The sequence below is a fragment of the Terrapene carolina genome, unplaced genomic scaffold (genome assembly GCF_002925995.2).
Source record: "Terrapene carolina triunguis isolate 2854851 unplaced genomic scaffold, T_m_triunguis-2.0 Scaffold211, whole genome shotgun sequence".
Taxonomy (NCBI): domain Eukaryota; kingdom Metazoa; phylum Chordata; order Testudines; family Emydidae; genus Terrapene; species Terrapene triunguis.
This window is the reverse complement of record NW_020664562.1, coordinates 23,693,619-23,719,829: the sequence shown is the minus strand read 5'-3', so window position 1 is coordinate 23,719,829 and position 26,211 is coordinate 23,693,619. Positions and strand designations below refer to the sequence as shown.

The following is a 26,211-nucleotide window of genomic DNA, read 5'->3' as shown; positions in this document are numbered from 1 at the left end:
GCAACTTGCATCTGAAGAAGTGGGGTTTTTAACCCACGAAAGCTTATGCCCAAATAAATATTTATGAAGACTTCCATATTGATAGCCCTTGAGATCAAAGTCATCTAGCCAAAGACCAGAGACACAGTGCTACTTCTCCAGTGTACCTCAGGATGTGTCTCAGCCTCGTCCTTCAGAGGTGAGAAAATGGCCTTAACCCTCAGTTATTTCCTATAAATTGGCTACCCACCTGTAATGATGGTGACTTCGGGTCACTATTGTCTTGGGCAGGATTTGAACACATTGTCAATCCCCTGCACAGTCGTGTAATTTGCATCCCGTTGCAAAAATGGGGAAGTTCCATCCCACCCCCAGGAGAGGACAGGTGATGTTTGCACCCAGTGGGGCAACCATAGTTTGTTGCCAAGGCTCTGCAGGATCCCCAACAGCAGAGACTGTGTTGAATTAGTGCATTCTCTGAGCATTCTGGCCACATTGCCTCCTTGGCTAATGCCACCCACTTTGGTGTCTGTGCTATCTAGCTGCAGGTCCTCTGGTGGAGTGAGCTGTGTCTGGACAGACTTCTGCCAGTGGGAGCTGGCAAAGACTCTAGATGAAATTGAGCCAGTTGAGTGGATTCTCTGTCTAGCATTTGTTTAGAAGGGCATTGGCACTAAATGAAGGGCTGCATTGGGCCCATTAGGCTGGTGGCACAAAGTAAACCAAAGCTGGAGATTGCATGAAGGGTACAGGGCTACTGATTTTAGAGACTTTAAAGATATGTTGTCACCTGAGACCAACTTATTTTATTTAAGGCATGGCCCTCCACTCTGTGCTGTCTAAGAATGCTTTCTGACAGAGTTGGGGGTTTTCTTCTAAGCTATGGACTTTTTTGAAGCAATCCTGTGACCAAAGAGGCTTCCTATAAGAAATTACCCCTCAATACTTTTTTTAGTAAAGATCTGAAAGATAGAAGATTCTTTACTAGCACAGCAAGATGTAGGGCTCAGAAAATTTTTTTAGACTTGCTTCAGCTGGAGCAGGATATGAGCAACCTTGTACTAAAAGCTGTTTTATTTCAATAGAACTTACCATATCAGTTACAGAGACAACTGAGGGGGGATATGATAGGTCTATAAAATCATGAATGGTGTGGAGAAAGTGAATGTGTTGTTTAGCTCTTCATATAACATAAGAACCAGGTGTTACCCAATGTAAATAATAGACAGCAGGCTTAAACAAATGTAAGGAAGTACTTCCTCATACAATGCACAGTCACCTTTGGATCTCGTGGCCAGGGGCTGCTGTGAAAGTCAAAAGTATAACTGAGTTCAAAGAAGACTTAAGTAAGTTCATGGAGGATCGGTTCATCAATGGCTATTAGCTAGAGATGGTCGGGTATGCAACCTTGTCCTCTGGGTGTCTCTAAACCTCTGACTGCCAGAAGCTGGGACTGGATGATGGGATGGATAACTCGCTAATTGTCCTGCCATGTTCATTCCCTCTGAAGGATCTGGCACTAGCCACTGTCGGAAGACAGGATACTGGGCTAGAAGGACCGTTGGTCTGACCCAGTGTGCCGATTCTTACGCTTTCAGAAGTCAGAAAATCTGACGACCCCTCCTGTTCTCACTTCAATGCTCAGCTTTATGGTTACTAGCCTTCTGATAAATGAAATCGGTATAGGACCTTCTTCAGAACACAGTAATGTAACTGTCATTGGGTGGTGCAAGAATGTTATTTATGTACCCCGCAGTCTTTACAGTTCTGTCTTGAATGGCATTTATAGGGTCTCCTCTCTTATTATCTTTGGCAGGTTAGATACAAAAATCAATATTGTTTTAAAAACCCCTGATTTTTGTATTTAAATACAGATCTATTCTAAATTAGATTTGAAATCAACAACCTATGTTGGGACCTAAGTTGCTTATAATTTATAAATCATTTAAATTAAGTACAAAAAATATTAAGCAGTGCATATTTGCTGCCAAGTTTTAAAGAAGGTCAAAGCACTGCACTGCTGGAAGTCACTGGCTAAGCATCTGGAACCAGAGGTTGTGGAAGTGCTAAACCAGCTTTTGACAGCAGTAGCCTCCTCTGCAGGTATAGAAAGAATATTTTCTTCATTTCAATTTAGAAAAATAGTTCAGGTCAATGACTAGTTTGTTCAATACCTCCTTTGTTTAATAAAGCAATTAATTTTAAATGCAAAAACATGTGTTGATACTTTTGTCTCCAGCACATTTAGTTTTATTTAATAACAAAAAGTTCTGTTTTGTGCATTTTTAATTTAATGTGACAATTTTCTTTCAAATATGGCATGACACAAATCAAGTTAAAAAAACTAAGAAATGCATCACACAGTTTTCTAACGTAATAAAAATGTAAAAATTAAGAATCTGACTAGATGTATGTTAAGCTACATAATTGCTTAAATAAACGTGGTTTATACTCCTGATAGCAAAAAGAAACACCAAAGTTAGGAGATAAGGTATATTTAGTTGCAAAAAAACATGTTTTAATAGTTACCAACTAATGAGAATCAACTTTTTTTAGGAAAATATCTGAAAAGTACAAATGCAGAATATGATTAAAATAGATAATTTTAAAGCCAGGTTCTGTGCTTGCTGATTTAAATCATTCACCCTGATTTTTGACCACTTGGGAATAGCAAACATCCTTTAAAATGGACAGTATCACATGAAAGTCTCTTATTCTGTATTTCTCATTGTATTTACCTGGGAAACGATACAAACATGGACAGTATTATTTTGAAGACTGTTCCATTCATATGGTGTTGAGAATTGTTCATTTGTTATTGTTGGCCAAAGTGATCTGATTGTAGGATTAAGAAAAAATATCAAATGTCAAACATCTTAAATATTTGTTTTGTGTTAAAGTGAGGTGGTGTGTGTGTGGGGAAGTATTGGGGTAAATGGTTATGGCTTTGCATCATTTGTAGTCAAAAACAGTAATTGGGCGAATGGTGGATGTGCATTTTCACTAAAAGCTAGAAAACCCCACATACATGTGGATGTTTTCTCAATGTGTTTGCTTTCTATTAAGCGTCTGAAAATATTTGTGTGGTGTCAGAACTTTTTAAAAATCAAACTTCTAAGGACTTCCCAAGATTCTTAGAACACAATTAAGCTTTCATTTTATGAAAATGACAAAAATGAATACATTTGCCATGACTTTATTACTGTACAAATAAAGCAAAATTAAGAAATAACACTTAGCGAGAAAACAAATGTGTTGTAATTATGTTTAATATGCTGTATAACTGCTTAATAAAAGCTTTTGCTTGTTACTGTCAGTTTCTACCACAGGTGCAGATATGTGCTATTAATATTTGAAACATTAACTTATGTCATTGATGTAGCAGAGTGTAAATTTCTGAATTCTTCTTTTTGTTAGTCAAAGCGAAAACTTTGACATGAACAGTAAGATCTTACCAGAGGTTATTCCTCATCAGTTCTAAAGTAACATACCTAGCTTACAAAGTCCCCAGTTTACCATGCCTCATAGGATTCAGGAGTGGCCAGGATGCTGAGCTGCTTTGCTTAACTCAGCATCTTGTGCAATTAGGCCCTCTCTACTCTGAGTACTCCTGGGGGAATTCTGCACCAAAATTTTTTAAAATTCTGTGCACATTTTAAAATTCTGCGCACTTTATTTGTCAAAATAACGCAATATAATCACTCTGGTTTCAATTATTTTGGTAATTTATTTAAACTAAAATACAATGGATGGAAAATGGGAGTGGAGAGCATTGGAGGAAATTCCTAAAGCCCCTTGCCTCATAGTAATGTTGTTAGGTTTGACCCTTTATTTCTAGTTATTAGTCAACAAATATATGCAGCCATATGCTCAGTGTTACATTATAGGCAACTGAAGAGCAAGTGAGGGCAGGGGAATCAAACTCACGATTTATATTGGCTACTGACCATCTCCAAAAAGGTTAGTAGCAAACAGTTCATGGAGCACGTTTTGATAGGAATTTTTTTCAGTACAAAAATTTAGATCAGTTCTAATCACGAAAGCACCATAAGCATTTATAATGCCATACTGTCCTTTACACACCTCTGGCAATGTGAAGGAGCCTTAAAACTTTTACACCTGTTTTATACTCCTGGGGGAATTCACAAAGACAATGGGAACAATTTACTAAGCAGGCAGGCTGCTACATTCAGCTCTGCCTGAAGGGACAGAACCTGCCCCATGCCTACCTCCTCAGAAACACCCTGAAACTCTGTCCCTCCACACCGAGCGTGCTGCAATAGTGAGTGAGGGATAGTGTGTGTCTTTCACTTGCCTGACTGCCCAGCTCCCCCCTGCCAGTGGTGATTTATGTCTCTCTTGACTGCTCCGGGCACCTGAGCCAACCAGCCTGTGCTGCTGGGGAGGGGCTCATGACCGCTCTTGCAGTTTCCCTTTGCTTTCCAATCAGAAGTAATTTTTCTGCGGGGAAGCAAAGAAATCAGCAGTGGACATGAATTCTGTGCATGCGCAGTGACACAAAATTCCCCCAGGAGTATACTCTACAATTAGTCACCGAAACACTTCAAAACAATATTATAGGGTGAAAATGATAGTCTTTTTCTTCTAAAAAAGATCTGATGTACCTTTGCTGGCCCAGTACCAACCAGTGGCAGACACTTAAATGTTAGGAGTTTTTAAAAAAAAAAAAAAAACTTTAACATTAATTTATTTTGCAGTGTGGATACAAGCTTGGAAAGGCTGGATGGGTAACAACTATTAATGAGCATATTTTAAAAGAAGGAAGAGACTTGGCCGTGGGGGAAGATGAGGAAGAATGAGGAGATGAAATACACAGTGTGGGGGCAGTAGCCTTCAGCAGTTTAAAATGTATTTTTTTTTTTTGTAATTAACTTTCAACTAAAATTTATTTTAAAACTCTAATGGGGACTTCTGACATCTGTTTTCAGGTTCTTGAAAGGAGGGAAAGGATTCAAGAGTCACATTTCAGTCTTCTGTTTATATTGCAGCACTGAAATTTGTTCATTTGGGCTAATGTGAGAGTTTGGGAATACATATATACATACAGAGTACATGCCTATTGTAATCTTTCTAGTATTATGACTGTTTATAAATTGATTTTCATTGTTCATGATATTTGTTACATCAGTGCTTACTGTGCTTCTTTTGTATAATATATAATCCTAGTTTAAACATTTTGCTATTGTATGTGTTAATTTGGGCATGATTTTCCCTCTCCCTTTTTAGTATATATAATTCGTATGAGTTTAGCTCCTACCAAATACATCATCATTTTTATTATGTGAAAACAATACAAACCATTCTTGAAAACATCTATTGTAGGAACATTTTACCCTTGCTGCAGTAATTAGCCACAGACTCTATAAAAGTATGGGCCAATGATTTTTTGGTTCTCACTACTTTGAAATATCAGGCCATCTGTCTAGGTGTCTAAATATGGACTTAGGAGTCAAACACTAGTGTTACAGCAGTTGATAAAGGGTGACACTAGTTGAGCCCAACCATTGTAAAATGTTTCAACTTTAAATGTAACTTGCCTTGTGTATATTTTCATATGCTCTGTGTTTTAAGGCTTTATAGTATTTTAGCAGTAGTGTAATGGTTTATTGTTTCATGACAATAGTTAGAACATCTAATAAGACAGCATAACAAATTAGAATTTCTCTGTAAATTTCAAAAGAAGTGTGCTTTTTTTAGAAGGCATTCATGAGTCCTCTAATAAATACTTTTCTAAAATAACAAGGGCCCATCCTTTGAGTGAAATTCCTTAGTTTTCCAATAAGAATGCAGTATCCTTGCTATGCCATCTAGTGATTGGAGTATAAAATGCAACAATTTAAATATAATCAGCAAGGCTTTTTTTTGAATATTTTTTTAACAGCCCTCTAATGAGGATATACGAGTTTGTCTTCCTAATACTTTCCTTTTTAAACCCTTTTCTTTGTTTTGTAGTCTTGTAAGTTTACCTCCTACATACCCATTTCTCAGCAGCCAGTGTAGATTTGTCTTTTATGAAATGGTGACATTACTAACTCCATGTGTATGTTAGTCTCTGAACTATAATCTGAGATCCTATTAATTTTGAGGGTTGGCCGTGCTGTGCTGAGTGGCAACAATTTAAGAGTTTTAAACAAAACATTGTAGCAGCATATAAATTAGAGCGTGATAGATGGGGCAGTACTGTTGGCATTCCGTTTGCAGTTATGTCAGGAAGGGCAGAGTTTAGTGCCCCTCTCAATTGGGTTTTTCCATGAAGGTGGATCAGAAACATCACATTTAATCAATAGAGGTCTGGACCAAAAAATAAATAAATAAGGCAAAGGTGGATATTCATGGATCATGAGTCTCAAGCCAAAAAAAGTTAAACTCTTTGCAGATTACCTCAAACTGTACATTCTTTGATCATTTACAGTACAATATTTTTATGTGAGTGCCTCAGGTGCCTTGCACTATGCTAACTGGAATAGTCTTTACTACTCTTTTGCGATCTTGGGCACTAAACCTGCAAGTGTGTTCATGTTTAACTTATGCACATGAGTGTTATTCAAATGTACCTGCATATGTCTTTGCAGGACCAGAGCCTCGGTTTGTTTTATACTACTTTTTATGTAATTTCACCCTCATTTATATGAATTAAAGTCTAATACATGTCCTGAAATTTAACTAGTAAACTGAGACCAAGCAAAACATTTTCTGTTTTCCTTTATTTCCTCAACAGGAGTAAAAATAGATATTGAAAAACTTTATGAAGCAGTGCCACAGCTTGTAAATGTGTTCAAAATTAAGGAAAAAATTGGAGAAGGTAAATGTGTATTTATTTGCTTGAATTTTGATGTACTTAAGAAATACAAATTTTAAGAGTATAAAACTATATAATGAAGTCCAATATTGGCAAATTCTAGTATGACTGCCATTTTATGGATTGCTTTTTAGTATTGTTAGAAGTAAATGGGAGTTCTAATATTTAGTTGCAAGTACAAATGCTTGTAGATAAGGGTTTTTCCAAAGAGATTTTCCTGCCAGATTCTTGAAACCTCTTACCAAAGTAGACTCTGATTAAACAGCTTGTTTTGATTTAGACCATGCAGTTTAAACTGCTATAGGATGCTGCAGCTCTTGGAGTACATTTAACCAAGCGTATCTACGTAAGATTTAATCCACCTATATTTGTCTCTAAGGTATACATTCTAAATATACAATTATACTCCAACATTTCACTACCAGTAAAGTTCTCTGCTTTTCCAATATTAAACCCGATGGGTGGGGCTAAGAGAGGAAAACAGACGATTATTGCTAAGTTATTTTTAAAGTATGGGCTCAAACTAGGCACACAGTAAAATTTTCAAAATTTGACAATGGGACATAGGCCTCAATTCTGTGACCATGCACATGCTTAACTTTACTATGAGTAATCCCATTGAAATCAATGGGATTGCTCAGGACAATAAAATTAAGCATATGTGTAAATATTTGCAGGATGGGAGCCTACACATTTTTGAAAATTTTACCTGCAAGATCTTTGGTGAAAGTTTTTCACTAAACTTAATGTTTTGACTGTTCTTATATTTGAAAGTATATAAAGTAGATGTTTGGTTTTTTTTTTTTAAACAGCTATTTATGATTGTAATACTTGTGATAGCTTGCTAAATATTTAAAAACTTACTAGTCTGTAAAGCTGCTTTAAAAGAGAGCTACATATTTAGTTCAGTACAGCAATCTGAAAGTTCAAGAGCATGGAATGCTTCTTGTCATGAATAAACAACCTTGTTTAATGACATTTTATTTTCATTTACAACTGGTGTTTCTAACGCTGTTGATGGAAGTGAATATGTTGCTAAAAAGTGACATTTGTGACACTGGCAATACTGAAGGCTTATATGTAAAGATGTGTTTCCACTTGCACTAACTTAGGGTGTGGGGTCATATCCTCCCTTCAGTTTCTCTCCCCAAAAAGGCAAAGGTCTTGCTACTTAATAGTTATTGATGTTATTCCTTTAGCTCAAGTGGAGGGGCCTGCGTTTTTGTTGCTGATAGTACTAGAGTTGATTCCTGCTGGCAACTGTGATCTGTATATGCAACTACAGACTTGTTATGCTTGCATACTGGTTTAACATTTGCAATTGTAATAACTTTAAATTATATTTTATGGTCTATTAAGAAATTTTACTTATTTTGTACTTCCCAATTTCTGGACACTCATGGTTAATTTTCTTAATTTGTTTGATAACCCTGAAGTACTTAAGTGGTTTTCTGTACTAAAACCACTTTCCTCATGCTTTAGCCTTGACTTTAAAAGGTTGTGTCACAAACTTAACTTGACTCAAATAGATTCTCTTTCACCACAAGTGCAGCAGTCAGACCAGTAACAGGAAATACTTTAACGTAGCTAATCCAAAGCTGTTAAACATAGGCTTCATACTTTTACAGGTACTTTTAGTTCAGTTTATTTGGCCACAGCCCAGCTACAAGCAGGATGTGAGGAAAAAATGGCTTTGAAACACCTAATTCCAACTAGTCATCCTCTACGAATTGCTGCTGAACTTCAGTGCCTTACAATAGCAGGGTAGGTAGATCCTTTTTTTTTTTTTTTTTTTCCAGCAAAAGGAATTAAAGATGTGATAACTGAATTTAAGTGTCATCTAAAACTAAGTTGTGTGTCTAGTTACTTTTTAGTTTTGGTACTTCTTGCATTTTGCTGGAGTTTTGACCACAAGAAAATAAAAATCAATAACTGTATATCAAGGGCGTACCATAAATGGATCATGTTAACTATAATGCTCATGTTGCTTTATGCTAGTCTCAATTTGCAACTGACTTTGTATACGCTAGTAAAAAGTTCTAAGAGTTACACAGTATACATATGCAATCAAACATGTTTTAGGTAGGAAATGGCTATGATAGAATCCTCTCTAGTACATCTGAAAATACTGGCCAATGGCACTGAATTCTCTTCACTGGTTTAGGAATGGAGGTGCATTGCGGATATTTGCTGGTTCCAAGACAGATGGTTGGAATAGCTCTTACCTGACATTTTAAACCAGTTGCTCTCAAAGGGCTCAATCCTGGATCATGCAAATCCATGAGAACAGACTCAAGCCCTAAAAGTGGGCCATGAAGCACCAATGGTCTGCAGGGCCCTTCGTTGCAAATTGAAGAATGAAACACTTTGAGAAAAGTAATGAGGGGATTGTGTTCAGAGTACATGCTGGTAGTTTGCCAGCAACCTAACACTGATGAACAGCCATACAATGTGGAATTTGTGTATTAATAGAAAAAGCATTGCTGAAGTTTTCTGTGGGAGCCAGGTGAAATAACCTATTTTCTATTTGTTTCAAGATAGTATTTTATTTTTCCTTTAGGGGGCAGGATAACGTTATGGGAGTTAAATATTGCTTTAGAAAAAATGATCATGTAGTTATCGTTATGCCATATCTGGAACATGAATCCTTTTTGGTGAGTCCCAGCCTTTTTATATAAGCAGTAAAATACTTAATTATAAAGAGTTGCAAAATTACAATATTCAAATAATCTTTCAGGATGTTTTGAACTCTCTCTCTTTTGAAGAAGTACGAGAATACATGTTTAATCTGTTTAAAGCATTGAGGCGCATTCATCACTTTGGTATTGTTCACCGTGATGTCAAGCCCAGTAACTTCCTGTACAGCAGGCGGCTGAAAGAGTAAGTCTACACACCTGACTTTTATCATGATCTCATTTGGGAATGTGTGCCTTGGCAGAACACAGTAAATTAAGTTTTTGGGTTTTTCCCTTCCAGCTATACAATATGGGCTTAAGCAGTAGAAATATGTTTATAAATAAATAAAATTTTTATTTAGAGTTTAGGGACTTGGTCAGGGTGGGAAAGAAGAAACAATATAGTAAGCATGAAAAAAGTTTGGATCACAGAACGGCAAATACTTTTTAAAAAATTAATAATTTTTAAACTCAATGAGTAAAACTAGTAAGATTGTTGCATGTTCAATAAGATTAAATTAAATAAAATCACTGTCCATTATTTACTTTAATATAGTTAATACTGACCTTTATTTGTATACTGCATAGGTTTTCAACCTGTTTGTGTCTTGCAGCACACCTCAAGTGTGCATAGCAAGAAAGTTGATGTTTGTTTTGGGGTTTGATTTCTACAATTAGCTATTCCTAAAACTAGGTCAGGTTGTATTAATTATCTTTTGTCTGCAAGTAACTAAATTAAGGTAGCTAGTGTGATATTGTCCACCTTTTGCAAGGAGTTAATAGTTGCCTTCCTGTTGTTCGTGACTAGCTATATCCTCATGGCTTGGTAAATATTTCAGTACAGTCCATACAAGAGTAAGGTAAAACTTTATAGGGAAAACTGTCTTGCATCAATCTACACATCTCGAAATTCTGTGGAAGTAATTTTCTTAACTCTCAGAAGATGAATCTCTCATATATTGCTTGTTTACTCTGCTAGAATCATTTTAGAAAAGCATTCTATTGTTTCTGAAGAATGTTTTATGAGATCTGATGTTGAGTCAACTGTTGCATGCATGAAACAAAATAGTGACTCGAATGACTTTCCCATGGCAAGTAGTAAGCATTTATGTATGTATGTGCCACCAGCTTTTGTGGAACCAAAGTCTTCAATTTAAAAAAGTTGTAGTTCTCAATGTAATGGGGTCAGCACCCACGTCTCATGAGCGCCCCCTCTGGTTGGGGGTGTCCACAGTCTTTAAACCAGTCCACCCCATATCCCCAAGGCCTCCTCCCTGGAGACACTGTCTTCCTGCAGCTGCCCCAGGCTCAGTCCCTGCAGCCAGCCAAGAGCGCCTTCATTGCTCCCCCAGTCCCTGCTAGCAGACTGTCTTTGGCTCAGTCCTAGCAGCCAGCCAGGAGCCTCTCGCTCCCCCAGTCCCTGCCCCTACTTAGCTGACCGTTGTGCTGCAGTTCCCTCAGTCAGCCAGGCATGCAGTCCTTTCTTCTCCAGTTCCAAGCAACAACTGCCCTGTCTCTGGCTCTGTAGGTCCTTTTTATAGGGCCCTCCTGGGCCTTCATTGACTGCTTCTCTCCCTCCCCTCCCCCGCAGCCACTCTAGCCTGCTTGGAGGACCTCTCCACTGCTCCTTTCCTGGGATAAGTGTGGCAGGACCCTGAGGCCTCCAGCATAGTCTCTGGGCATAGTCCACCCCATCAGACTCATCATTCCAAAGAAAAACTTTCAACTGTGAATCAAGTGTAAACTAATGCAGTCATATCTTCTGAAGTCTGCAGCCAGCTCCAATGGTGCTGCTGAAAGTTTTGCCAGACTGCAACATTGTGAAAACTAATAGGTCTTGTCTGTTTTCACTGTTACTATTGGGATCCCTTTAGACAGCAGTGAAATTGATAAGAATCAAGTCAGATTCACTCAGCTGTTGTCTCAGGTAGTTGTGAACAATAGTGGAGGCAGGCACTGGAGTTATTGACTAGGGAAATGAAACCTAAAGGTGAGACTGATGGGAGGGGTTGTAAACCCCTCTTTGGTAGCAGCCAGAAAGCTGAAGGAAGGATAAAGTAGCAAAGACACTCCACTCAGATCTTCCTGAAGGCTGGGGAAAGGTTAATGTAGCAGAGACCCACCCAGTGTCATAGTAGCCAATGAGATGTGGGGAATAGAGAGACTGTTTAGTCTCCTTTCCAGTATCCAGTATGGGATAGATGATGGTTTTAAATGTATCATATGTACTAGCTAGAGGCTGGTATGGAAAATTGAGTACCCAAGCAGCACCCTGGTAGAAATTCCAGCACCATCCCATTTTCTAGTAGCTTGGTAGGGGTACAAGGTGGGGATTGACTTCTTGCTTGGACATTGCCCCTTACCAGTAATGTCCACTATCTTTCATAAGTCTGGGGCTATTAGGTTTAGTCCTCTGGCTATTAAATTCCTAGTAAAATTTTCAAGCCCAGTGTGTGTGTGTATGAAATTACGGAGGGAAAAATGACAAAATATAGGGAGAAGGTAAAGATAAGATAAGGGGGGGGGGGATTTTGACACTGAAAACAAGTCAGGGAAACAACACATGATAAGAAAAGAACAGAAAATGGAAGAAGAGAAAGTAAGTATAACAAAATAGTAGTAAGCAGGGCTTATTGATTAGTATTCAGTGATTATTATTCACTGTTCACTGTTTGTCAAACTGTATTGGATAATTTGTTTATTTGACCAGCCCTAAGAATGAGATACACTTTTAAAACATTTATTAGATAGAAAATTGATTATTACGGTTACAACTTATAACTGTTCTTTAAATTGCAGTGGATATGGTGGAACAATTATATTTCACCTGGCTAATATGTTTAAATCATCTAGGTAAGAGGGTCAGCTAAATTTTCAAACCCTGCCTCTTAAGTGGATTAAATGCCAATGTATACCTTAGCTTCTGTTATAAGGAACTGTTTTTTAAAAAGTATAGTATACTTTTCTTAAATTGTCTTTTTAAATTTGTGTCTTTTAGGTATGCCCTAGTAGATTTTGGTTTGGCACAAGGAACCCCTGATACGAAAATAGAACTACTCAGAGTTGTCCAGTCTGAAAGCCAACAGGAAAGTTGCTCACAAAATAAGCCTCACCTAACCTTGGGAAACAGGGTTTCTGTCAATGTTACAGCATCTAGACAGATAGCTCAACAGTCAGCCTCAAAAACATCTGATAAATGGTGCTGCTCGCTTTCACAAATGCAGATTAAACAAGGAAAAGAAGGAAAGGTTCTGAGTCTTTTTCACTAATAGTGCTGCATGAGTTTATTTAATGTATTACTTCATCCAACAGGGGGAGATGTAATACAAAACAATTTGTCAGTCTCCAATTCTAAAACTTACTGTGTGTGCACTTATGCAACATGTTGGAAACATTTTGTAAGAGTTAAACTGTTTGTGAAAATGGAACTAGTTTCTGAATAACTACATTGGCCTTGAACAATACTTCACATTCAATGTCTACTATATCTAAAAATAAAAATAGTGGATTCTTATGTAATGTTGCATGCTGTGTAAAATGCAGTAATGTTTGGTGAGCTCCTGAATTTCCTTATGGAAAAAGGAGTTAACCTTTTAGCAATACATACCATGGCTTCCCTCCCCACAGAAAGTTTCTCATCTCCATTTTAGTTGCACATGAAAGTACAACTGCTGTACGTGTAAATTTCAGGGTGTCTTGGCATATTTCTGGAGCGTGATGTGTTTTGTAAGCATGTTTATGGTTTTGTCTAGACTATGTTGTCTTCATCCACAGTAAGCTGGTGCCTGAAAATGACTTGCATGCAGCTGTTTTTGCCTTATGTCACATCACACTTTTAAATACTGTCAGATTACAGCTGACAGTGTTACAGATAGAATGCTTATTGTCCTTTTTTGTTGTTGTAGGAGGGGTCTGCGCACCATTCTGTCCAGCGCTCTGTCTTTGGAGAGAGAAATTTTAATATTCATAGCTCCACATACCAGGAGAGCCCCACAATAAAAGTAAGCAATACTGCTCACCAGGAACACAATCAATTATACATTTAAATAGTTGTGGAACTTAACTGTGTTTCAGTACTAGATATCCCTAACTACTATTTGTGATTTGTTGTGGCACTAAAAATTATTGAACAGAATTGGCATTTTAGCAAAGTCTTACATTTACTAAAGACTTAAGTGATTTTTTTCAAGCTATTGAGTGACAGTAGTTACTCTTATGGTCTAGCTGTTGCCCCATCTGATTTTGTTTATATAGTAATTAATCTTTTTCTATCTGTGTATCTATGTAGTTTAGAAATTATTCCAAAAACTTGCTTTTGTGTTCTGCAGTTGATAAGGCTACAGAGAAAACAGACTACGTTTGTAATAAACACTTTACTATACTGTTTATAATCAGGGCATGATGTCTAGTGAAAAACTAGACATTAGAAAGAAAAACCCTAACTATGAACAAAGGCAGAGGGTTTGGCCAACAGTGATATTTTAACTGGGCAGTTTTGGCTTTGAAATAATGTAACCAAATAAAAACATCTAACTCACTTCTTATAGTGTGTTTCCATTCCCATTTTTGCATAGTCTCTTTTTTTAATTAAAAAAAAAGACAAAACCCTAGCCAATAACTTAATTGCATTATACTGTCAAACACAATATTACTGTAATTTCAAAGTACTTATGAATATATTGTGGATATTAATTAGTAGTAGTCACTGAAAACTGTCTAATTTCCCAGGAAAATCACCACTAACTTTACGATTCTTCAATCCCTTGCTACTTTTATTAGCCTTTGAGTTATCAGTAAATAGTACTGGTGGTCTCCTCTTTTAAAATTGGTAACATGTTTTTGTTAGTGCTTTCAACACTCTAATGGAAGAGGAAGCGGAATAATGAAGCAAAATGGAAATAGCGTTTAAATGTTTGAAATATTTAGAACATGTAACATCTATATTACAGGTCATAAAGCAATCAAAGGTGATGGATGTTGCATCTAGAAAATTAGCAACAAAGAAGAAGATTATTTCTACAAAAGCAGTGAACAATGGTGTAGCCAGGAAAGCTGCCAACAGTTGCCCAGCTATCTTGACCTGTGACTGTTATGCAACAGATAGAGTTTGCAGTGTTTGCCTTTCAAGGTAATTTGCTTTTGATGATTTTGTAACATCAACTTCTGTGCTGTCAAGCAAGGTTAGAAAGTTAGATTTACTGGACAGTTGATTTAGTAAGTGAAAGATAGCATTAGACCTATGCAAGTTACAAGTATTAGAACACAATGTGTATTCTAACCTGACAAAGGTCATGGATTTCATATGGTACTCACTTCCAGTGCTAACTTTCTCATTGCAGATAAATGCAATTATTTGTAGTTAAAACAGTTTGACATTGAAAGAGTTTTCTCCATTGGATGTTAGTGTATAAAGACTGTTTCTTTAAGGTGTGGGGGACTTTAATTTTATTAAGATAAAATACCTTAACAATTCTCTGCATTAAAATCCTGAAATGGGTTTGTGACAGGCCTTATTTACACCTAGATGGGTTTTCCTATATATATATGTGTGTGTGTGGGTGTGTGCGCACACACACACACACACACACACACACCACCTCCTACAGCAGTTACCCTTCCCAATGGAGAAACAGTTTGTAAGGAAAGTGTAGGTCCACTATTGCAGGGAAGGATGCTAATAACGGATGACATCAAGAAGGCTGAAGTGTTCAATGCCTATTTTGTTTCAGTCTTTGTTAATAAGGGTTAACAAAGAGGACCCAGGGAATTATAGACCAGTCAGCCTAACTTGGATACCTGGAAAGATACTGGAACAAATGATTCAATCAATTTATAAGCACCTAGAGAATAACAGAGTTATAAGGAATAGCCAAGATGGATTTGTCAAGAACAAATCATGTCAAACCAACCTAATTTCCTTCTTTGAGTGGGTTACTGGCCTAGTGGATCGGGGGGGAGAGAACAGTAAATGTGATACCTTGATTTTTAGTAAGGCTTTTGATCCCACATGACATTCTCACAAGCAAGCTAGGGAAATGTGGTCTAGATGAAATAACCAGTTTTGCAGTTATCAGAATAGTTATTGATGGCTTGGCATCCTACTGGGAGGGTGTATCTAGTGGGATCAGTCCTGGGTCTGGTACTAGTCAATATTTTCATTGATGACTTGGATAATGGAGTGGAGAGTCCACTTATAAAATTTGTGGATGATACCAAGCTTGGAGGTATTGCAAGCACTTGGGAGGACAGGATTAGATGCAAAACAACCTTGATAAATTGGAGAATTAGTCTGAAATTAACAAGATGACGTTCAATAGAGGCAAGTGCAAAGTACTTCACTTAGGATGGAAAAATTAAATGCACAACTACAAAATAGGGAATAATTGGCTAGGTAGTACTGCTGCTGAAAAGAATCTGGGGGTTATAGTAGATCAAAAATTGAATATGAGCCAACAATGTGATACTGTTGTGAAAAAGGCTAATATCATTCTGGGATGTATTAAGAAAAGTGTTGTTTGTGAGACATGGGAGGTAATTGTCCACTCTACTTTATACCTCAGCTGGAGAACTGTGTCCACTTCTGGCTGCCACATTTTAAGAAAGATGTGGATGAACTGGAGGGAGTCCAGAGGAGAGGAACAAAAATAAGATTTTAGAAAATCTGACCTATGAGGAAAAGTTAAAAGGTCTTGAGGAAAAAACTGAGTTGAGGATCTGATAAGTCCTCAAATATGGTAATGTCTGTAAGGCCTGTGACAAGTTGTTCTTCATGTCCATCAGTGCAGGACAAGAAGGAAGTAATGGGCTTAATCTGAAGCAAAGGAGATTTAAGTTAGATATTAGAAAACCCTTTCTAACTCTTAAGGGTAGTAAAGCTCTGGAATAGGCTTCCAAGGGAGGTGGTGTAATCCCCATAATTTGAGGTTTTTAAGAACAGGTTGGACAAACACCTGTCAGGGATAGTCTGAGTTTACTTGGTCCTGCCTCAGTACTTGATGACTTCTTGAGGGCCCTTCCACCTCTACAGCTTTATAATTCTATGATTATACCAGCAAAAGAGTTATTTTGGCAGTATAACTTAAACCAGTTCCCCAAACAGAATAAGCTAAACCAGGAAGAGGATTTTTTCTTGCAATAACTGCATCTGCACTAAGACTTTGCTGGAATAGCTATGTCTGTTAGCTCTGTGGCCTGGTCTACACTACGAGTTTAGGTCGACTTTAGCCGCGTTAAATCGAATTAAGCCTGGACATGTTCACACGACGAAGCCCTTTCTTTCGACTTAAAGGGCCCTTTAAACCAGTTTCTTTACACCACCTCCGACGAGAGGATTAGTGATAAAATCGGCCTTAGGGGGTCGGAATTGGGTTAGTGTGGACGGAATTCGACGTTATTGGCCTCCGGGAGCTATCCCACAGTGCTTCATTGTGACCACTCTGGACAGCACTCTCAACTCAGATGCACTGGCCAGGTAGACAGGAAAAGCCCCGCGAACATTTGAATTTCATTTCCTGTTTGCTCAGCGTGGAGAGCACAGGTGACCACGCAGAGCTCATCAGCACAGGTAACCGTGATGGAGTCCCAGGATTGCAAAAGAGCTCCAGCATGGACAGAACGGGAAGTTCGGGATCTGCTCGCCATATGGGGAGATGAATCAGTGCTGGCCGAACTCCGAAGCAGTAAACGAAATGGCAAAATATTAGAAAAGGTCTCCAAGGCCATGAAGGACAGAGGCCATAACAGGGACACACAGCAGTGCCGCGTGAAAATTAAGGAGCTAAGGCAAGCCTACCACAAAGCCAGAGAGGCAAACGGAAGGTCCGGGGCTGAGCCGCAAACATGCCGCTTCTACGCGGAGCTGCATGCCATTCTAGGGGGTGCAGCCACCACTACCCCAACCGGGTGCTATGAGTCCCTCACTGGAGAAAGACACAGGGAAGCGGGTTCTGGGGACGAGGAAGATGAGCATGAAGAAAATGTAAATAGCTCACAGCAGAAAGGAAGCGGAGAAACCAGTTTCCCCAACAGCCAGGATATGTTTATCACCCTGGACCTCGAACCAGTAACCCCCGAACTCACCCAAGACCCTGAGGGCACACAGGGGACCTCTGGTGAGTGTACCTTTGTAAATATTACACATGGTTTAAAAGCAAGCGTGTTTAATGATTAATGATTAATTTGCCCTGGCAATCGCGGCCAGTACAGCAACTGGAAAAGTCTGTTAACGTGTATGGGGATGGAGCGGAAATCCTCCAGGGACATCTCCAGAAAGCTCTCCTTCATGTACTCCCAAAGCCTTTGCAAAAGGTTTCTGGGGAGGGCTGCCTTATCCCGTCCGCCATGGTAGGACACTTTACCACGCCAGGCCAGTAGCACGTAGTCTGGCATCATTGCATAACAAAGCATGGCAGCGTATGGTCCCGGTGTTTGCTGGCATGCAGACAACATCCATTCCTTATCGCTCTTTGTTATCCTCAGGAGAGTGATATCATTCACGGTCACCTGGTTGAAATGGGGCAGTTTTATTAAGGGGACATTCAGAGGTGCCCCTTCCTGGTCTGCTGAACAGAAATATTCCCCGCTGTTAGCCACGCGGTGGGGGGAGGGGTGAAGTGATCATCCCAGAGAATTGGGTGTGGGGGGGAGGGGAATTAGTTGGGTTTGTGCTGCATGTTAACCCTGAAACCGCAGCCCCTCCTTTTACATCGCAAACCCATTTTAAATGGCCAACCCAACGGGTCCTTGGTATGGTTAATGATAGCAGTACTCTTTGAAACCATCCCCACATGTTAAGAAAGTTAAAAAAGCCAAAAGACTGTGTCTTACCATGGCTGCCTGCAAGCTGAAATCTGTGACCTGGCACTGCGTGAGTGATCTCTCACACCAAACAGGCAGGCCCTCCATATAAGAGGAAAAATGCAACCTTGTAACGAAAGCACATCTGCTGTGTAATGTGAACAGCAAAATGTAACGTGAAAGAGTGTACCCATTGTTCTCTAAAATGTATCTTTTTTTAACCACCTCTCCCTTCTCATCCACCAGCTGCAAATGTCTCTCCTTCGCAGAGGCTAGTGAATATTCGAAAACGTAAGCGAAGGACACGTGACGAAATGTTTACAGAACTACAGACTGCCTCCCACGCTGACAGAGCACAGCAGAATGCGTGGAGGCAGTCAATGACTGATTATCGAAAAGCCCAATATGAGCGAGAGGAGAGGTGGCGGGCTGAATCGCGGGCTGAGGAGGAGAGGTGGCGGGCTGAATCGCGGGAGGAACAGAGGAAGTTGCGGGCTGAAGATGAGAGTGGCGTCAGCTTGCACACAGAAAGCAAGAGTCCATGCTCCGTCTGCTGGAGCATCAAACTGATATGCTACAGCGTATGGTTGAGCTGCAGGAAAGGCAGCAGGAGCACAGACCGCCGCTACAGCCCCTGTGTAACCAACAACCATCCTCCCCAAGTCCCATTGCCTCCTCACCCAGACGCCCAAGAACACGGTGGGGGGGCCTTCGGCCACCCACTCACTCCACCCTAGATGATTTCCATAGTAATAAGTTTTAAAGTTTTAAATTGGAGTGTGTCCTTTTCCTTCCCTCCTCCCCCACCCATCCCGGGCTACCTTTCCAATTATCCCCCTAGTTGTGTGATGAATTAATAAAGAATGCATGAATGTGAAGTAACAATGACTTTATTGCCCCTGCAACTGGTGCTTGAAGGGGGGAGGGTAGGGTGGTTGGTTTACAGGGAAGTAGAGTTAACCGGGTGGGGGGGGGAGGGGCAGAGGGTTCATCAAGGAGAAACAAACAGAAGTTTCACTCCGTAGCCTGGCCAGTCACAAAACTGGTTTTCAAAGCTTCTCTGATGCGCACAGCACCATGCTGTGCTGCTCTAACCGCCCTGGTGTCTGGCTGCGCGTAATCAGCGGTCAGGCGATTTGCCTCTACCTCCCACCCCGCCATAAATGTCTCCCCCTTACTCTCACAGATATTGTGGAGCGCACAGCAAGCAGCAATAACAATGGGGATATTCTTTTCGCTAAGGTCTGAGCGAGTCAGTAAGCTGCGCCAGCGCGCTTTTAAACGCCCAAATGCACATTCCACCACCATTCGGCACTTGCTCAGCCTGTAGTTGAACAGGTCCTGACTACTGTCCAGGCTGCCTGTGTACGGCTTCATGAGCCATGGCATTAAGGGGTAGGCTGGGTCCCCAAGGATCACGATAGGCATTTCAGCATCCCCAACGGTTATTTTCTGGTCCGGGAAGAAAGTCCCTTCCTCCAGCTTTCTAAACAGAGCAGACTGCCTGAAGACGCGCGCATCATGTACCCTTCCCGGCCAGCCCACGTTGATGTCGGTGAAACGTCCCTTGTGATCCACCAGGGCTTGCAGCAGCATTGAAAAGTACCCCTTGCGGTTGATGTACTCGGTGGCTTGGTGCTCCGGTGCCAAGATAGGGATATGGGTTCCGTCTATCGCCCCACCACAGTTTGGGAATCCCATTGCAGCAAAGCCATCCACTGTGGCTTGCACGTTTCCCAGAGTCACTACCCTTGATATCACCAGGTCTCTCACTGCCCTGGCAACTTGGATCACAGCAGCCCCCACAGTAGATTTGCCCACTCCAAATTGATTCCCGACTGACCGGTAGCTGTCTGGCGTTGCAAGCTTCCACAGGGCTATCGCCACTCGCTTCTCCACTGTGAGGGCTGCTCTCATCCTGGTATTCTGGCGCTTCAGGGCAGGGGAAAGCAAGTCACAAAGTTCCATGAAAGTGCCCTTACGCATGCGAAAGTTTCGCAGCCACTGGGAATCGTCCCACACCTGCAGCACGATGCGGTCCCACCAGTCTGTGCTTGTTTCCCGGGCCCAGAATCGGCGTTCCATGGCTATAACCTGCCCCATTAACACCATGATTTCCACATTGCTGGGGCCTGTGCCTTGTGAGAGGTCTAGGTCCATGTCCATTTCCTCATCACTCTCGTCGCCGCGCTGCAATCGCCTCCTCCTCCTCCTCGCCTGGTCCTGGTTTTGCTTTGGCATGTCCTGGCTCTGCATATACTCCAGGACAATGCGCGTGGTGTTCATAGTGCTCATAATTGCCGCGGTGATCTGAGCGGGCTCCATGATCCCAGTGCTAGCTATGGCGTCTGGTATGAAAAAAGGCGCGAAAGGAGTATCTGACGGACCAGGGGAAGGAGGGAGGGAGGGGCGAGTGACGACATAGCGTACAGGTATAGGGAATTAAAATCAAGAAAGGTGGCTGTGCATCAGGGAGAAACACAAACAACTGTCACACAGAATGGCCCCCCCCAAAGATTGAACTCAAAAGCCTGGGTTTAGCAGGCCGTTGATTTGACGGAGGGAGGGGGGAAGCAAATGAATACAGAACAAATCTATTTTTTACATCTTAAGACGACGGTGCAGCATGACTGATAGCCCTCGGCATCTTCTGGGTGCTTGGCGGCAAATACTGGGCGCTTGGCAGTAGCCTTCAGGCCTATTGCACGATCTGCTGCTCAGGGAAGACTCTGCTAATGTGCGATGATCCAACAGGGCGCTTGGCAGAAAATGGCATACTACGACTGATAGCCATCATCATCATTGCTGGACTGAGCATGTCTGCCCAGGTGCCCATGATTGACAGCCACTGCTGTACGATGAGGACGGTTACCAGTCGTAATAAACCATCTACTGCCAAAAGGCAAAAGGCAAGGGCTGGTGCAATGCAGCCCCACGGCTGCCAGCCCCACGGCTGCCGGCACCCAGATCACCAATGAAGGCTACCAGTCATGCTGCACCGTCTACCGCCAAAAGGCAGTTAGCTGCTGCTGCTGTGTAGCAATGCAGTCCCACGTCTGCCGGCACCTAGATGACATATGGTGACGGTGAGCTGAGCTGAGCGGGCTCCATGCTTGCCGTGGTATGTTGTCTGCACAGGTAACCCAGGTAAAAAGGCGCGAATCTATTGTCTGCCGTTGCTGTGACGGAGGGGGAGGGGCCTGACGACATGTACCCAGAACCCCACGTGGCACTGTTTTGCATCATCCGGGCATTGGGATCTCAACCCAGAATTCCAATGGGCGGCGGAGACTGCGGGAACTGTGGGATAGCTACCCATAGTGCAATGCGCCGGAAGCCGACGCTAGCCTCGGTACTGTGGACGCGGTCCGCCGAACTAATGCACTTAGAGCATTTTATGTGGGGACACACACAATCGGCTGTATACAACCGATTTCTATAAAACCGGCTTCTATTAATTCTACCTAATTTCGTAGTGTAGACATACCCTGTGACTTTTCACATCCCTAACAGACATAGCTATGCCAGCAAAACTTAAGTGTAGGCCAAACCACATCGTTTGACTCTTCCAGGGACATTTATTTAAAAATGAACTGAAATGCTGTTCAAAAAACCCCCAAAACCTGAAAATGTAGAATTGTTTAACTTCTTTATTCATTTATGAAAACTTTATATCTTAAAACCAAACATTTGAAAAATGTAGGCACTACTTAGCTAAGCAGTCAAGACTTGAATTCAGGGTTCCATATTTCTCTTGCAAGAGTCAGTCATGTCTTCCATTTATTGTAGATATTTCTAGGCACCTACAAGAACACTGAGTAGTCTTTAAGTGCTGTGCAAGGGAAATATAGAACTATGAACTCAGGTCTTGGCAAGTAAATAAGAGGAAACATTTTTGTTAAACAAATTTAATTTGTATCTGGAAACTTACACTGTGTGAACTGTTTCAAAAATAGCAATACCACATCTGAAATTGTCACTTTTTTCATTTGAAATTTCAACAAGTTCTAGTATTTATAAGGCATGTTGGTTGCCCTTTAACATACTGTTTTCTGCACATTTGGTTGTTCATCGCTAAAAGGAAAACTAAATTTGTCTTGTAGCCTAAGACAGGGAGGGAAGTTAGGTTTTTTACCATTTTTTCTCTAGACATGTGTAAGTAAATTGTAAGGACATTTATCATGTACACGCCTTAATAGTCAGACTGGCCAAACAATTTGGCATTTCAGTTCAAATCCATCCCATATGTGGAGTTAACTTCCATTCATATGAGCCATTCCTCCATCAGGGATGTGGGTTATTCCAACAATTCTTTGCATTAATGAGAAAGTTCTGTTTACTGGGTGTGGTTTCCAAAATACTATGTGTTCCCTTACTTCCTGGTCTGATGTGACTGTATTTTGACATTTAATCTTGTTAGTCAAACATGCCATTTTTACTGAGTATGGAGTATGAGGGGGTTGAAGTTACTAATTCAGAAAACAAACCTGACCCCTGCAAGCCAGGTAGGGCTACATGGAGGACACTCAGAAAGTTTAAGATGAATTAACTAAATGTTTATATGTGCTTTAACTTCGTACCCCTGTGCGGATGCTCTCATTCAAAAGTAAAGTGGCCTTAAGCCATGTGCTTTAACTAAAAGTGTGAAGTTAATTCATCTTAACTTTTCTGAGTGTCCCCATGTAAGCCAGCCCTTAATAGAAATCATGCTGCAGCTGAATGGAACTGAAAACATTATCCTGATTGAAGCATACAACTTATTTGTGTACTGTTCTCTCACCCTAAATATTGTGTGTATTCAACACATTTAATATTGCCTGTTTAAAATGTTACTACGTGAACAAACCACAAAATGTTGACGTGTCTCATGGAAGCATATGTTAGAAATGGTTTTAAGTCTTCTGCTGTAACTAGAAACATTATGAATTGTTTCCTATTACACTTTAAATGCGCTTTTCTTTTTTATTACAAGACGTCAGCAAGTTGCTCCTAGGGCGGGTACACCAGGATTCAGAGCACCAGAGGTGTTAACTAAGTGCCCTACTCAGACTACAGGTAGTATGCATCAGGCTGAAATTAGTGACTCTTCTACACTTGGGTCTTCCCCATTTGTGCATATTACTTTCTCTGATTCTATGAACTCCTTTTCTGTTTACATATGGAATTCATTTTATTGTCCTTTCTAACATTATTCAAGCATTTCCTGTGTTGTTTTTTTGTTTTTTGTTTTGTTTTAAGAGTGTTCATTACTCAGAATGAAGAACAAGTTAGGAATGTTTTTAAAATGTTAAACTTGAATACATCTTAATTCATTTAAGGTAAAGAGCCATATGCAGCAGTTCAGTAGAGTTTGTGTTTTTAAAAAGACAGAACTTTCAGCTTTGTCCAACATTTTGGCTTTGTGTCAATTTAAATGTTCTGAAGTGCCCTTCTCTCCTCCCCCCTCCCCCCGCCCTGTTTATACTTTAGATGCTTTCAAAGAGAGGTTCTATCAAACAATGTGCTTTCAGAGCAAGTATGTTTGCAGACATACTGTGTTAATATATTCTTAAAAGACCACAGGAAAAGCTGATATAGACTACTTGATCTGTGCAGGCATCCAGAAATCAGTGGATGTGAGATGAACAGCCTTAATAAAATTAATATTTGAGTAATCAAGATTGCTTCTGAACAGGTTCCTCCGATCCCTAAAACTCTTACTTCTGGATAGAAAAGTCAGGGTTCAGACTTCATAAAGCTTTCCTTTTTTCTTATTGAGATGTGCACTTGTATTAGGTTGCCAGTTAAAACACACACCCCTTTCTGAGTTAAAAAAATCTAAAGATAAAGACCTCTATAGCCTAGTAGTTCAAAGTGAAAAAGATGGTTAGTCTGTCAGCCACATAGCTGATGTAAATACTGTGGAAAGCAGTGTGTTTTTGTGAAAAATGAGACTAATAAAAGGCAGTAGTCAGTGGAGTAGTTGAAAGTTATGATACATGAGAAATATGAAGAAATGCAAACACTCAAATCATGGATTAAATCATTGAGAGAAATGAATTTTAAGGTTAAAGCATGAGGTTGGGAGATATGCATCCTAATCCTAGTTCTTCCAGACTTATTTTTGTGGCCTAAGTCACTTAAGGTGGGATCCACAAAGATATTACGTGTTGTAACGCTCAATGTTGCAATACCTAACCCCTACGTGCCCTGCTGCCTAACCCCTCAGCCCCATGTTAGGCACCCAAGCTGAGGAGAGTTAGGCAGTTAAGGGAGGCATCGTCAGAAGCCAGCAAACTGTAACCCAGAGTAAAAAGCAGAGGTCAGGGTGGGCCTTAGGCCCAGATCTTCAGTGGTATTTAGGCACCTAACTCCCATTGATCTAGGCCTTATGTGCTTGACTGACAGGCCCAGAGGTAGGCACCTCCCTCCACCTGGTATCCTCAACCATGAACTTTCTCCTGGAGTTAGGTACCTGAGCCAGGTGAGCTACTTAGGTATCCAATGCCCCATCAGCTGAAACCCAGGCCTTTCATGTTCTCTCCACCCAAAAAAAAGACATCTTCTGGAATACCCAATGACCTGGAGGTTAAGACATTCATTTGGGTTGTGGGTTCAAGTTCCTGCTTCAAGTCAGGCAGTGCAGGGACTTGAACCAACATCCCACGTGAGTGCCCTAAGCAAACAGACACACGTGCCAATCTAACCTATTGGAACGGTTCCACTTTGTATTAAATAATCATTGGGACAGGTATTTGAACCCAGATCTCCCACATCCAATGTGAATGCCCTAACCATTTGGTTATAGTCAGTATTGCTCTCTGAATATTTATTTATACAAAGAGCAACAGTTTCAACAGGAGAGATTCCCACACCTATATACCCAATTGTCTTGTGGTTAGGGCACTCACCTGAGATGTGGGAGAGCTGGATTCAAGTCAGGTCCCTCACATCCCAGGTTAGTATTCTGAGCAAACAGACACACATGTGCCAATCTGCAGGGGAATGCCTAATTTGAGAATGCTGTTTCATGGCTTGGTTTGAGCGAGGGCTTGGATTAGCTTGTTAATTTAGTGGTGGCATCAGCACTTAACTCTGCAAATGCTGACCTGTGGAAATTTAGTCATCTACAGGATTAGACAACAGCTGAGTGGCAGTTTTGAGAATGTCAGAGGCACCTAAATTATGGACATAGATGCCTAAAGAGGCAGTTAGGCACTTAAATACCTCTGTAGATCTAACCTTTAATGTCTATGGCTCTGCTTCCCCATCCATAAAATGAGGCTAATATTTAACTACCCTACAAGGGTCTGATGCTAACTTCATCAATGATTATAATTTTGAGATCCTCTGTTAGATCCTGCAGAAGTACAAAGTACCACTTTGCAACTGTGTGCCCATAATTCCATCTGTTTAGCTATTTCTTCATTAAAGAGTTTAACTACTAGTTTGATAATTTCAGGTAACTTAGCACTTTACATATTCAGAGCTCTGAGTCTGTGTTTGTAAGTGAAATAATTAAATTCAGATCTGTATAATTCATTCTACAAAGTATCAGAGGGGTAGCCGTGTTAGTCTGAATCTGTAAAAAGTAACAGAGGGTCCTGTGGCACCTTTAAGACTAACAGAAGTATTGGGAGCATAAGCTTTCCAAAGAGAAACTGCTGAGCTCCAGTTCATTTGCAAATTTGACACCATCAGATCAGGATTAAACAAAGACTGTGAATGGCTATCCAACTACAGAAGCAGTTTCTCCTCCCTTGGTGTTTACACCTCAACTGCTAGCAGAGCACCTCACCCTCCCTGATTGAACTAACCTCGTTATCTCCATACTGATTTATACCTGCCTCTGGAGATTTCCATTACTTGCATCTGAAGAAGTGAGGTTCTTACCCACGAAAGCTTATGCTCCCAATACTTCTGTTAGTCTTAAAGGTGCCACAGGACCCTCTGTTGCTTGTT

General features: G+C 40.5%; 1 protein-coding gene across 1 annotated transcript in view; it reads left to right on the top strand.

Annotated features, from left to right (window-relative positions):
- LOC112109880 (cell division cycle 7-related protein kinase) overlaps positions 1 to 26,211 on the top strand; it is a 62,841-nt gene that overhangs the window by 33,027 nt on the left and 3,603 nt on the right. The window contains exons 2-9 of the mRNA XM_024204600.3: positions 6,683 to 6,802; positions 8,428 to 8,563; positions 9,360 to 9,453; positions 9,537 to 9,679; positions 12,473 to 12,722; positions 13,380 to 13,475; positions 14,424 to 14,602; positions 23,243 to 23,325. Coding sequence (XP_024060368.2) covers positions 6,683 to 6,802; positions 8,428 to 8,563; positions 9,360 to 9,453; positions 9,537 to 9,679; positions 12,473 to 12,722; positions 13,380 to 13,475; positions 14,424 to 14,602; positions 23,243 to 23,325 — 1,101 coding nt within the window. The remainder of the gene's footprint in view (positions 1 to 6,682; positions 6,803 to 8,427; positions 8,564 to 9,359; positions 9,454 to 9,536; positions 9,680 to 12,472; positions 12,723 to 13,379; positions 13,476 to 14,423; positions 14,603 to 23,242; positions 23,326 to 26,211) is intronic.